Source organism: Oncorhynchus mykiss, chromosome 19, assembly GCF_013265735.2.
Source record: "Oncorhynchus mykiss isolate Arlee chromosome 19, USDA_OmykA_1.1, whole genome shotgun sequence".
Classification (NCBI taxonomy): domain Eukaryota; kingdom Metazoa; phylum Chordata; class Actinopteri; order Salmoniformes; family Salmonidae; genus Oncorhynchus; species Oncorhynchus mykiss.
In genome coordinates, this window is record NC_048583.1 from 33,354,596 (window position 1) to 33,368,288 (window position 13,693).

The window sequence follows — 13,693 nt, forward strand, 5'->3', positions numbered from 1 at the left end:
TGGATTTCAAAACTGTTAACATAAGCTAGCAGTATTATTAAAAGTATTTTTAAAACATTCAGTAGAAAGCTAAGGAAGTTATTAAAAAATGTCAATCTTATAATTTCTGTTCTCAGAACGTTAATAATTCCTTCCAGGAAAACATTTAGAGAACGATAGAAAAATGTTTTCAGAACCCTCCTGCTACCTAAAAAGTCATGTTCCCAGAACAGGCAACATTAACCCTTCCATTCTCAAAACGTTTAAAAAACATTCCGTTTTACTGGTCAGGGAACTTATGGCTTTGTCCCCAGAACCAATTGGAAACCAAAAACATACGTTCCCACAGCTTCCAAGGAACCAAATGTACTAGCTGGGTCCCAGTACTGTTGTAACTCACTAGCTACTGGTATGGTTGTACCATTAACTGTGTAGGCCAACACCTAAACAAATACAGAGGATTCATTCAATGTCAATTGTTGAGGGCAAAACATTAGCAACTTCAATTACTTTGCATTGGTTACTATACAGTTGGTGGCGAGCTTTACACCACTCTAGCCGACGCTTGGCATTATGCATTGTGTACTTAGGCCTGTGTGCGGCTGCTCTGCCATAGAAACCCAATTCATGAAGCCCCCGACGAACAGTTATTGTGCTGACGTTGCTTCCAGAGGCAGTTTGGATCTCGGTAGTGAGTGTTGCAACGGAGGACAGACGATTTTTACGTGCTACGCGCTTCAGCACTCAGAGGAGACATTCTGTGAGCTTATGTGGCCTACCACTTCACGACTGAGCCGTTGTTGCTCCTAGACGTTTTCACTTCACAATAACAGCACTTACAGTTGACAGGGGCAGCTCTGACCTGTTGGAAAGGTGGTATCCTATGACGGTGCCACGTTGAAAGTCACTGAGCTCTTCAGTGCATGCCTTTCTACTGCCAATTTGTTGTCTATGGAGATTGCATGGCTGTGTGCTCGATTTTATACATCTGTCATCAACGGGTGTAGCTGAAATAGCCGAATCCACTCATTTAAAGGGGTTTCCACAAACTTTTGTGAGTAGCTAGCGTAGCTAGTGATGGGAAAGGTCATTCTGTGACCTTCATCACACCTTAGTTCTAGCAGGAACAGCAGTTCTTTTGGAAGCTGTGTTCTCCCCCACATTGGTTCAGGTAGAGTAGTTCCAGCTTCTCTCTTGCTCTCCTTCCGTCTCTCTCCACTCTCTCCCTCCCTCCTCCTCTCTCTCTACAGAGGGACAGATAGATCTCTTCTGATCAGGGCCCTAGGGGCGAGAGGCTGAGGTCTTTATGGCACATTTCTCTGTATGAAGAGTGGTATCTCTAGATACTGTGCAAAGACAACAAGAGGTAGATGTGATAGAATGGGTTAGCTAGGGCAGGCTTTAACCTTGAGAGCTCTCTCTGACATCATTATTGCTTGTGAATAGATTGTACAATGCACGCAGTATAGTCCTCCTTTTATATGGCACACCGTTGTTTTCTCTGGCTTGGCATCACTGAATGATGAGTCAAAGCCAGTCCATGTTTGAAATGCATGTTCACATTTCTTGGATAGTAATATTGTATATAGTGCATTCGGAAAGAATTCAGACCCCTTGACTTTTTTTCCACATTTTGTTAGTTTACAGCCTTATTCTAAAATTGAATATAAAACAAATCTCTTATCAATCTACACACAATACCCCACAATGACCAAGCAAATTCATAATAAAAAAACAGAAATGTCACATTTACATAAGTATTCAGACCCTTTACTCAATACTTTGAAGCACCTTTGGAATCGATTACAGCCTAGCGTGTTCTTGGGTATGACGTTACAAGCTTGGCACACCTGTATTTGGGGAGTTTCTCCCATTCTTCTCTGCAGATCCTCTCAAGCTCTGTCAGGTTGGATGGGGAGCATCACTGCACATCTATTTTCAGGTCTCTCCAGAGATGTTCGATCGGGTTCAAATCTGGGCTCTAGCTGGGTCACTCAAGGACATTCAGAGACTTGTCCCGAAGCCACTCCTGTGTTGTCTTGGCTGTGTGCTTAGGGTCATTGTCCTGTTGTAAGGTGAATCTCCACCCCAGACTGAGGTCCTGAATGCTCTGGAGAAGGTGTTCATCAAGGATCTCTCTGTACTTTGCAACATTCATCTTTCCCTCAATCCTGACTAGTCCCCCAGTCCCTGCCGCTGAAAAACATTCCCACAGTATGATGCTTCCACCACGCTTCACCGTAGGGATGGTGCCAGGTTTCCTCCAGACGTGACGCTTGGCGTTCAGGCCAAAGAGTTCAATCTTGGTTTCATCAGACCAGAGAATTTAGTTTATCATTGTCTGAGAGTCTTTAGGTGCCTTTTGGCAAACTCCAAGCGGGATCTCATGTGCCTTTTACTGAGGAGTGGTTTCCGGCTGGCCACTCTACCATAAAGGCCTGATTGGTGGAGTGCTGCAAAGATGTTTGTCCTTATGGAAGGTTCTCCCATCTCCACAGAGGAACTCTGGAGCTCTGTCAGAATGACAATCGGGTTCTTGGTCCCCTCCCTTGGTCACCAGCCAGCTCTAGGAAGAGTATTGGTGGTTCCAAACCTCTTCCATTTAAATATGATGGAGGCCACTGTGTTCTTGGGGACCTTCAATGCTGCAGAAATGTTTTGGTACCCTTCCCCAGATCTGTGCCTCGACACGATCCTGTCTCGGAGCTCTACGGACAATTCCTTTGACCTCATGGCTTGGTTTTTGCTCTGACATACACTGTCAACTGTGGGACCTTATATAGACTGGTGTGTGCCTTTCAAAATCTTGTCCAATCAATTGAATTTACCACAGGTGGACTCCAATCAAGTTGAAGAAACATCTCAAGGATGATCAATGGAACCAGGAAACCTATGTAAATAAGGTATTTCTGTTTTATATATTAATACCTTAGCAAAAATGTATAAAAACCTGTTTTCACTTTCATTATGGGGTATTGTGTGTAGATTGATGAGAATTTCTATTTATTTAATTTTAGAATAAGGCTGTAACGTAATGTGGGGAAGGGGTCTGAATACTTTCCGAATGCACTGTATATTTGGATGACGAGCAATCTCTTAAGGTTGTCTCTCCTAACAAACAAAAACATTGAAATGTTACATGGGAGTAATATAAGAGGGTTCTGAGGAACAATATGTGGTTCTCGGTTGCAGAGATAAGGTAACCTCATATGGATAATTGAAGTCGTGGTACAGCAGCATTCAACAGTACAGTATAAACCCCTTCAGCCTCCCAGCAGGGCTCAGCTTGGCAGAGGGAGCCAGGCTGGCTGAGAGAGGGAGCCAGGCTGGCTGAGAGAGGGAGTGGAGGAGTAGGAGGAGGGAGTGGCTCACTCTGACATGGAGGAGAGGAGACCGCATGGAAGTCACAATCTCAAATATGATTTTAGAGATCTATCCCTCTCACACACACACACACACACGTATATACACACATACAGACTCGCATGCACACAGATCTGCTATTTCAAGGCTTGGCTCAACCAGAGATCTGCTTGCTTGCTTTGCTTTGTGCAGGATCAGTCAGTCACTGTTCAATAATTCATTAGTCAGAGATAATGGTGGCCAGTCAGTCCTTCCTCCCTCTCTGACTGACTGGTGCTATTTTGGAATCACTGATTAGACCCACTCTCACTGTTTCAGTGTAGAGCTCCAAATATAAATACAACAAGTCTTAGTGAATACTTGACCAAAACACTGACAAGAACCAGACAAATCTGACTCATAGTAGATTGGCTAGATACTCACTAGATACTCACTAGATACTCACTAGATACTCACTAGACACCATATTTACTTACTCATAATTTGCATTGTGTTCATGTATTTTTGTTATCAGATAATCTGTTACTCTTCTATACAATTTATATTGTGGATGCAATGGTGTAAAGTTTTTAAGTAAAAATATGTGCTACTTAAGTAGTGTTTTTGGGTGTCTGTACTTTACTATTTATACTTAACAATAATAATGTACTTTTTACTCCATACATTTTCCCTGACACCCAAAAGTACTCATGACATTCGGAATGCTTAGCAGGGCATTCTTAAGTATGATACTTAAGTATATTCAAAACCAAATACTTTTAGATTTTTACTCAAGTAGTATTTTACTAGGTGACTTTCACTTTTACTTGAGTCATTTTCTATTAAGGTATCTTTACTTTTACTCAAGTATGACAATTGGCTACTTTTTCCACTACTGTGTGTCTATATTCTGACAGAATGTCACCAGGCTGTTGTTTAATAGTATGGCCCGAGGTCTAAACTTTACTTCATTCATCTCAATCAATAGTTTGTTAACCCCTGACCTCATCAATCAATCAATCAATCAATCACGCCTTCCCTTAGGCTACTATCCATCTATTAATATTCTAGTGTGTCCTGACACACACATCACATGATTAACCTAACTGAGTCAAGCCAAACCAAAATGTACTGAGCTGGCCTAGATATGCATCCACCATATTTGCTGGAAGTATCAAGAGAATATGCAAGCCAGCAGGGTTTGGTTTGGGTCAGCGCGATAGTGTAGAAAGGGTAGGAATGTGATCCGTGGTGACTGCCACACCCTAGGTGCTATTTCTATTAAATGTTGTCCATTATCAGCCCAGTCCCAGTGATCTGATAAATGAACGATGGAGAGGATAAAGGCTACTGGAAACAGAGTTTCAACAGGATGAGGAAACAGTAGGGCAGACTCATTCTCTAATCTCTTTCCTGTCATGATTGAGGCAACAATAACAACATCAAAGGATCAAATAGGATTCTGGGGCTGGTGGAAACCGACAGACAGAGACAGAGAGAGCCCACCTCAAGTGAGACCCCACCCCAACACACAGATACACACACACACACACACACTTAATTCCCATCCCATGGTGAACAGAGGTGTGAGGAAGGAAGGAGGTGGAGAAAAGGACACAGGGGACTCGCTCCGGTAATGGCTCCTGAATCTGACACCACACCTCCAAAACACATCATACAGTCGAGATCTGTACCAGGCTGTAACATTAACAACGTAGGAGACTGCAGCACATACTGAATGCGCAACGGGCTAGGCTAATAATAACCCAGAATCCTAGCATGTATAGTGAGCCAGGCCCCATACTAATTCTACCAGCTCTCACTGTCTCACGTCAGAATTAGACGTTCGTCCATGTTTCTCAAACATCAAACTTCAAAGTTGTTCCAAACGTCAAATTTTGAAGCGTTTCAGATTAAGTTTAGCCAGTAACTCAGAATTTTTAAGCTCATGGTTAAGTTCTGGCATTAACTCCAAATTCTTAAGGTTAAGCATTAACCCCAAGTGGTTAAGGTAACGGTTAAGGTTTGGGATAGGCTTAAAAGAATATATATCAAAAACAACTTTCTATTGCTGGATTTGACCTTGCAACCTGTGGAATCAGAGGCAGATCCTTATGCCCATTGCAGTCCACAATGCCCTAGCAAAACCTACGTCTGCTCCCGACATCCTCAGACATGGACGGACGTCAAATACTGACTTGTATCACGGGTGACCTGGTTGTACTAATTCCATGCTGTGATAATGAATCTGACAGTGAACATGGACATCCTTCCTCTCAGATCTCTTTAGCTGTGCTGGCTGTGGCTGGATGATGGGTGACAGATGCTACAGTCTGGGACTGTATTAATAAAGTGTCTCGAAAAGGTGTGCTGATCAAGGATCAGTTTAGCCATTTAGATCATAATAAATATGATTATTTGGACAGGAGGAACCTGATCCTAGGTGAGCCGGATGAGATGGTTTATAAAAACGAGCCCAGGTCTGAGACTAGCCAAGCCAGAGCCATGATGATGAAGTTACCGAGGCATCCCCTCCCCACCCCACTATGCTCAGCATTTACTGGGCAGCAACATTCAGCCAAACCTTTCTCTTCTTCCCCCTTTCAGGGTGGGATTGAAAAGCAGCGAGTTAAGAAGAGAGGAAAGGGTGGTGGGGCCAGGGGTATTAACTAACTAAATAACGCTCACTGGGAGTTTTGTTTCATCATGCTCAAAACACACACACACTCCAATACAGCTGCAGAAAGGAAGGGAAGGGTAGGGAACCTACCTCACACATGCTAGAGGGACGGGTGGAGAATATGACAATCACATCCCATAAAAGCAACAGAACAGAAGCTACCGGAGGTAGCAGCCTATGCCTAGGGCCTACAGGCTGGTCAAAGGAGGTAATGATCAGGCTATTGTCCATCCCAGCTGGGGACAAGGGCTGGAACAAGGGCTGGGGCTAGGGCTGGGGCTGGGGCTGGGGCTAGGGCTAGGGCTGGGGCTGGGGCTGGGACAAGGGTGTTTGTGTATGCGGCAGGCAGCCTCCTAGCTCTGCAGGCCAGGCCCCTTTAACAAAGCAGAGGGGCTCCCCCTTCTCCACTGCCTCCTTCTCTCATTCTAACGGCAAACAGCCCATTAAATCAGCCTGCTAGAGAGGATTAGACACACACAAACCCTCCCTTCTGCCTCCCTGTAAAACACAGCACTAACGCAACACAAATAGATAAACACAGACATAACAAAAAATCCAGCACCTACCTACCACATTCCTCTTCTCTTCTTACTCCATTTTCCTTTTCCTGAGTGTTGGCGGAGACAGATTTGCAGCGCGACATGAGGCGAGAGAGAGAGAGGGAGGGAGGTGCCTGATGTGACCCACTGCGGGGCTGCTGCTTGCTGCCTGCTACTGCTGCCTCTCGACCAGCGCTGGGTGGATGGATGGTGATGATGCGGTGCCTTTCAGGAGAAAGGCCCTGCCTGTCGCCTTGGAAACTAAGATGTAATGGAGAGGTGGTGCTGCATGATGATTGGTCCAGGCAGTGTGGTGCTTGTGCTTCCCCCTCCCACAGGAGCTCCCTGGTTAGGGGTGGGAGGGGCTATAGAGGAGAGAAACGGAGCAGGCTGAGCAATAAAAAGAGCTGGGTTTTTTAGTCAGAGGAGGAAGTGATCTTTCTGGGAAAAACAACAACCTCATCTAGCAGCAGCACAGACAATACAACACATCTCCCCTCCTCTTATCTCACCTCTCCCTGTAACAGCAGCATGGAACACAACACTGGTGAATGGTTCTTGTTTCTAACACTTATTCAAAGTAAGCATAGATTGCTTTATCCAATTGTGCAATTGTGTTATCATGTGTCTAATGTAACTGTTGAATTATGAAAGGAGCAATTATATTTGCCAATTGCACTGTGCAACAGACCTACATTAGAACAATAAGATAAAGATAGTTTAAGACAGATATTACAGATCGACTATGGATGCTATTTTTTTATTTACAGTATAAGGATTTTATTTTGAATCAAATATTGTCAAATGCAGCAAAATAATAGTTTATCTGCAAAAAAATGGATGTAAAAAAATATATAATATTAGTTCAACATATGATTATTTTTTGTATCTCCTTGGTAATGTAGAATTAATTTGTACATTACCATATTCTGTGATAATAGATTGTGATGGAACGTAATGCTTTTTTAAATACATCAAAAAGATTCATTGCAATATTATCACAAATCTATTCTAGTCTACTATATCTATTCTGTATTCTATATTTTATATTCATCCCAAAAGCATCAAGCTTTTCAATTCATGATTCATATCCTAATGATGAGCCAATACCAGGCCAATACACTAGATGGCGGACATGTGCTATCGTCAAGGAAAATCATGGGGAACAACAGTGTTCAGAGAAGCTTCAATCATGCTGCTTGTGGTTCATGGTTTACAATTCAAACGTGGAGTTGGGTTTTACAGTGTCGATGAAATATGTATAATTGCATTTTATTCCTGTAACATTTCGTATCAACCATCCTTACCTGCACTTGGACACAAGTCTAAATCCATTGATCTGCTTGTTGTACCGTAAGGTTCATGTTGCTTATGTAGGACTACTGCTAGCCGGTATTTAAAACTTGTCACGCACTCGATAAAGACTGAAAAAGGATTGTCAACTGCACATTAGAAATGTTATAGCTGGTATGCACTGTGCCTTTCTTACACTTCTCTCATTAGAATTAAAACAGCAAACGTACTACAATTTTGCTTCGTTTTTCATAGTTCAATGTGCGCTGTTTTGAAGCCCCGGTGCCTCCATCTTGACACCTCACCATTGTAAAAGTATTTTGGAAGCTATAGAAATACATGTATTAAATTCTACATTTGTTTTTGCCACATTTATTGTATTACAGACACCTTAATGTATTCTTTAAACTATATTATGTGAGCTAAACATAAAAAACATATATACATGTTTTTTCTTTAAAGGATAATTTTGAGAAAGTGCTAATGTTACTGTCCACCACTATAACAACAAAAAAATACTTAAAAACATGTAATTTTGTCCTTGAAACATTAAAATGAAATACTGTAGAATTCCAATAATTCCTATGCTTTTCTGAGGTGTGCCAATAGGGTGGCAGCATAGAGACACTGAGGGATGACTGCTCTGAGAGATGACATATCAGTAGGTGGCAGCATAGAGACACTGAGGGATGACTGCTCTGAGAGATGACATATCAGTAGGTGGCAGCATAGAGACACTGAGGGATGACTGCTCTGAGAGATGACATATTAGTAGGTGTTAGCATAGAGACAATGATGGATGACTGCTCTGAGAGATGACATATCAGTAGGTGGCAGCAGAGACCCTGAGGGATGACTGCTCTGAGAGATGACATATCAGTAGGTGGCAGCATAGAGACCCTGAGGGATGACTGCGCTGAGAGATGACATATCAGTAAGTGGCAGCATAGAGACCCTGAGGGATGACTGCTCTGAGAGATGATGTCGCAGCTGAACCCTTTTGGAGAATCCCTCGCTTTGCCTCTTCCTCCCTTATGAGGCGTTATACGTGTCTATACCTTGATTGCAAATTGTAATATTCAACTAACGACTGACAAGGCAATGCCGAAAAAGACTGGAACGAGAACCGGAAGTGACGACTGCTAAGGAGAGGAGAGTGGACGATTGTAAGTGGAAATTTCATTGCAAGCTTCTTTGGAAGACTGTTGTGGAGAAGTGGAGGGAGACTGTAGGGGGCACAATAGTAGCTACAGTTCAGACTGCTGTGGAATGTTGATGAGAAGCTTGTTATGCAGCAGGTAGCCTAGTGGTTAACGTGTTGGACTAGTAACTGAAGGGTTGTTAGATCAAATCCCCGAGCTGACGAGGTAAAAATCTGTTAACCCACTGTTTCTAGGCCGTCAAAGACAATAAGAATTTGTTTTTAACTGACTTTCCTAGTAACATGTGGAATGATTAAATCCCCTGTAACTATTCCCCAGGTTGTTGATGTAACTGAGAACTGTTCAATCAACTTACCTGGTAAAATAAAACATCTGACTTAAGGAAATGACCTCTCCAGATTGTGCATGTTGCTGCTAGTTTTTAATTTATTTCATTTTTTTGTGATCATTCGATTCAAATAATGATACATCTGAGAAAATCAAACTTTATTTTATAGTAAAATACATATTTTCATGTTGCTGCTAGGATGTTTCCCCACTAGGTGGCGTACTTTCATCACTTCTCACCTGGGGAGATGTGTGACCGGGACATCAAATTAATTAGGCTGAACTCAATACTCACTGCCACTCAAAGCAGGATCTGCAGTAAACAGATATCAGCTTGAAGAATGAATGAATATGACTCCAGTCCTGTCACATGTTGATTGTGTTGCATTGGTCTTCAGCTACCAAATATGACCTTCATTCTATAGCATGTCAGTCCAGCACTGACCAAACCCTGTAATAATATTCCCAGCTGTATTAGAAACATAAGAGCATTTTCCAACACCATTTAGACTTAAGGTGGGAAAAAATGAAACAAAACTCTTGATTTTTTTTCTCTCAAAATCATTTATTTACTATAATACATAGCAGATGTTAAAATCTTAAGAGTTTGTACACTGGCTTGAATGAGGCAGATCTTATGAACAAATAAAGTTGCTTTTTATTGAAACTACACAAAAGGTATATTCTACCTAGCAGCTGCTTCACACGTCTTTACGCCATCCCTTCTCTCCCCAACCCCAGATCTGGAGTGTCTCTATAGAGAAAAATAACAATAATAATCGGATGCGTCTGAAATGGCACCCTCTTCCCTATATAGTGCACTTCTTTTGACCAGCGTCCATAGGGCTCTAGTGAAAAGTAGTGCACTACGTAGGGAATAGTGTGCCATTTCAGTCACAGGCATAGTCTTAAAGATGTCTTCTATCTGTCAATCTGTTTCACTCCATCACAACTTAAACTTTTCCTTTCCAGAACTTTCTAAGCAGCATCTTTTACTTACAGCAAAACAAAATGCAGTACCATCTACAAAGAAGCAATGAGTCTGTGTTCATAAAATGAAGGGAATTAAGTACAATTAATCTAACCCAAAATGTTTGTTTATCATAACAAAGAAATCTGATTATAGTAGGTTTTACAAGATTATACAGAATTTCAGTACCCCATGGTATTTTGCTATACCAGCAATCTTATTTGCTGATAAATATATATACTTTCCCCCTTATTTAAGAGAAACAAAATAGACATATAACCAAAATATGATATTAAGAATTGACATCTTTGCATGACGAAAATAATGAATGAACAATACATACAATTTGACCCCCGTTTCAATGTTCCCTCAATCAAGTTAGATAAAAAATATGATCTGAATGAAAGCTGTTAATCTTGAGTTGTAAGTTCAGTCTTTTTTCTTTTTTTAATCGTTCATCGTCATTTTTAAGTGACAAAAAAGACATGCACATTTTTTTCAACAAACAGAAGAACAACACAAATGTCTCTTTTCGGTGGGAAGCACCACCACGGAGAAATTCAATCAATTAAACAAACAAAAACGTACGTAGAAAATAACAGAACAAGAAAAAGACCCCAGACTGCTTTGTAATGCGTTTGTTTCAGAGTTAACGCAGAGATGTGCCATTAGGGTTCTAGTAGTGGGATGCTCCCTTCATAAGCTTCAGGAATTGCATGAGTTCTGCTCCAATAGGAGAAAGAGAGGAGGCCAGGCAGTCTGTCTGCCTGTCTGTTATGTCCCAGCCTGGTGCAGTACAGCATCAGTGACACCGTCAGTCTTTCACATAGAGTCCCCTACGAGGCATTGAGAGCCGGGTGAGAGACAAAGACCACAGCACCAGCCTGCTAACTTTCACTGTCTTTCTTTCCCTCGATCCCTTTAAAAACAAAAATCATACTGCTAAAAAAACAAGAATCCATCATCATCATGGCCAAATGTCTACACTGGTAGAAGCATTATAACAGATTGTGCATCATGTAATGTCAAGTTCACTTGAATGAATGGAGGGTTTTTGACAGTCAGACTTTCTTTTTTTAATCGAATAAACAAAAACCAAAAAACAACTATCATAAATATATTTTCCTCATATTTTGCAAGGTGTAGAGTTGAACAAATAATTTCCGCATCACATGTTTGTGCCCCCCCTCTCCTGGAGGCATAGTGTCTTTATTAAGGTAGGTGTTCATCACCAGAGTAACGGGTCGACAGTCTCAACCCTCAATGTCATATCTGTCTGAAACTGGGTAAAGGTACGGCACTGAAAGAAGAAAAATGCTATTTTTTATTTATTCCTGGGGCATAGCTATATCAGTTAGTCACCCCTGAATCCAGTCAGTCAAAGGGAGCAGAAAACAAAGGTGATAATGTAATGTGGTTGTTTTGTAGTCAGGGGGACTCCATAGAGAGGGGGAAGGGAGGACACGTCACCCCATGCAACCCCACCAGGCAGCACCACTCCCAGCCAAGCCTACTCCCTACCCCACCTGGGTCCTCCGATCCTGGGGCTCGAGGCCTGGGTAGTGGGGCCTGGGCTCTGGGGGGTCTATATGAGTGGGTCAGGCTGCAAGGACATACTGTGCTGGATCTGTTGGGGCTGGAGAGGAGGGGGCAGCTGCAGGGGCAGCAGGGCCTCCACCATGCTGTGACAGTGATGGGGTGGTGGGGTGCTCTCGGTGCTGGAGCTCTCCTGGATGTCTCCACCGTAGAAAAAGTAGTGGCTCTGCTGGATGAAGGACTCGATGACCGACTGGTTGAGCTTGGTGGTTGAGAGTGTGTCCTTGTTCTCAAAGTCGGGACGCATCAATGTGGGCCAGAAGCAGATGGATAGATTGTCGGCCGTCATCAGGGTAGTCTTACTCTGCTGGCTCACCCTGGGGAAACAATTTCATTGATTTATTCCAACCTTACTTATGTTGTACTTGATTTAGACAGGTACAGAATTAGAGTGGGACACAGAGAAGTGAACCCTGGTCTCCGGGAACAATATATACATGATATATACAAAAGTATGTCAACACCGCTTCGAATTAGTGGATTCGGCTATTTCAGCCACACCCGTTGCCGATAGGTATTTAAAATAAGCACACAGCCGTGCAATCTCCATAGACAAATATTGGTAGTAGAAAGGCCGTACTGAAGAGCTCAGTGACTTTCAACGTGGCACCGGCATAGGATGCCACCTTTCCAACAAGTCAGTTGTCAAATCTCTGCCCTGCTAGATCTGCCCCAGTCAACTGCAAGTGCTGTTATTGTGAAGTGGAGACATCTTGGAGCAACAATGGGTCAGCCATGAAGAGTTAGGCCACAAAAGCCACAAGCTCACGGAACGTGACCTTTCGAGTGCTGAAGAGCGTACAAATCGTCTGTCCTTGGTTGCAACACTCACAACCGAGTTCCAAACTGCCTCTGGTAGCAACGTCGGCACAAGAACTGTTCGTCGGGAGTTTCATGAAATGGGTTTCCATGGCCGAGCAGCTGAACACAAGCCTAAGATCATTATGCGCAATGCCAAGCGTCATCTGGAGAGGTGTAAAGCTCGCCGCCATTGGACTCTGTAGCAGTGTAAACACGTTCTCTGGAGTGATGAATCATGTTTCACGAATCTGGGTTTGGCGGATACCAGGAGAACGCTACCTGCCCCAATGCATAATGCCAACTGTAAAGTTTGGTGGATGAGAATTAAAGGTCGGGGGTTGTTATTCATGGTTCGGTCTAGACCTCTTCGTTCCAGTGAAGGGAAATCTTAACGCTACAGCATACAATGACATTCTAGACGATTCTGTGCTTCCAACTTTGTGGCAATGGTTTGGGGAAGGCACTTTCCTGTTTCAGCATGACAATACCCCCATGCACAAAGCGAGGTCCATACAGAAATGGTTTGTCGAGATCGGTGTGGAAGAACTTGACTGGCCTGCACAGAGCCCAGACATCAACCCCATTGAACACCTTTGGGATGAATTGGAACGCCAACGGCGAGCCAGGCCTAATCACGCAACATCAATGCCTGACCTCACTAATGCTCTTGTGGCTGAATGGAAGCAAGTCCACACAGCAATATTCCAACATCTAGTGGAAAGCCTTCCCAGAAGAGAGGAGGCTGTTATAGCAGCAGAGGGAGAACCAACTCCATATTAATGCCCTTTATTTTTGAATGAGATGTTTGACGAGCAGGTGTCCATCCACATACCTTTGGTCATATAGTGTATCACAAAGGAAAACAGAGATGTTCAGGTAGTATCTCTCAGTTTCAAACTAAATTCTCCCCACTGAACACGACTCAGTCCAACTACATGACTGTATGACTTGGTTGTTTTCATGATTACTGTCACGTAACTAACATTGTGTATACTTCACAGCT

The 13,693-nt window shown here is 42.8% G+C and overlaps 2 protein-coding genes across 6 annotated transcripts in view; both read right to left on the minus strand.

The window, feature by feature from the left end:
* akap6 (A kinase (PRKA) anchor protein 6) overlaps window positions 1–6,804 on the minus strand; it is a 193,657-nt gene extending 186,853 nt beyond the window's left edge. Inside the window, exon 1 of one of the 3 annotated variants that reach the window (XM_036954678.1) lies at window positions 6,568–6,804. The gene's annotated coding sequence lies outside the window, so the exon portion shown is untranslated. The remainder of the gene's footprint in view (window positions 1–6,567) is intronic. The other 2 variants (XM_036954676.1, XM_036954675.1) reach the window with 2 other exon arrangements.
* A 3,063-nt stretch (window positions 6,805–9,867) lies between these two features.
* The window catches only part of LOC110497690 (rho GTPase-activating protein 5), a 37,178-nt gene continuing 33,352 nt past the window's right edge, over window positions 9,868–13,693 (minus strand). For all 3 annotated transcript variants that reach the window (XM_021573967.2, XM_021573969.2, XM_036954679.1), the window contains exon 7: window positions 9,868–12,206. In XM_021573967.2, coding sequence (XP_021429642.1) covers window positions 11,879–12,206 — 328 coding nt within the window. In that variant the 3' untranslated portion in view covers window positions 9,868–11,878. The remainder of the gene's footprint in view (window positions 12,207–13,693) is intronic.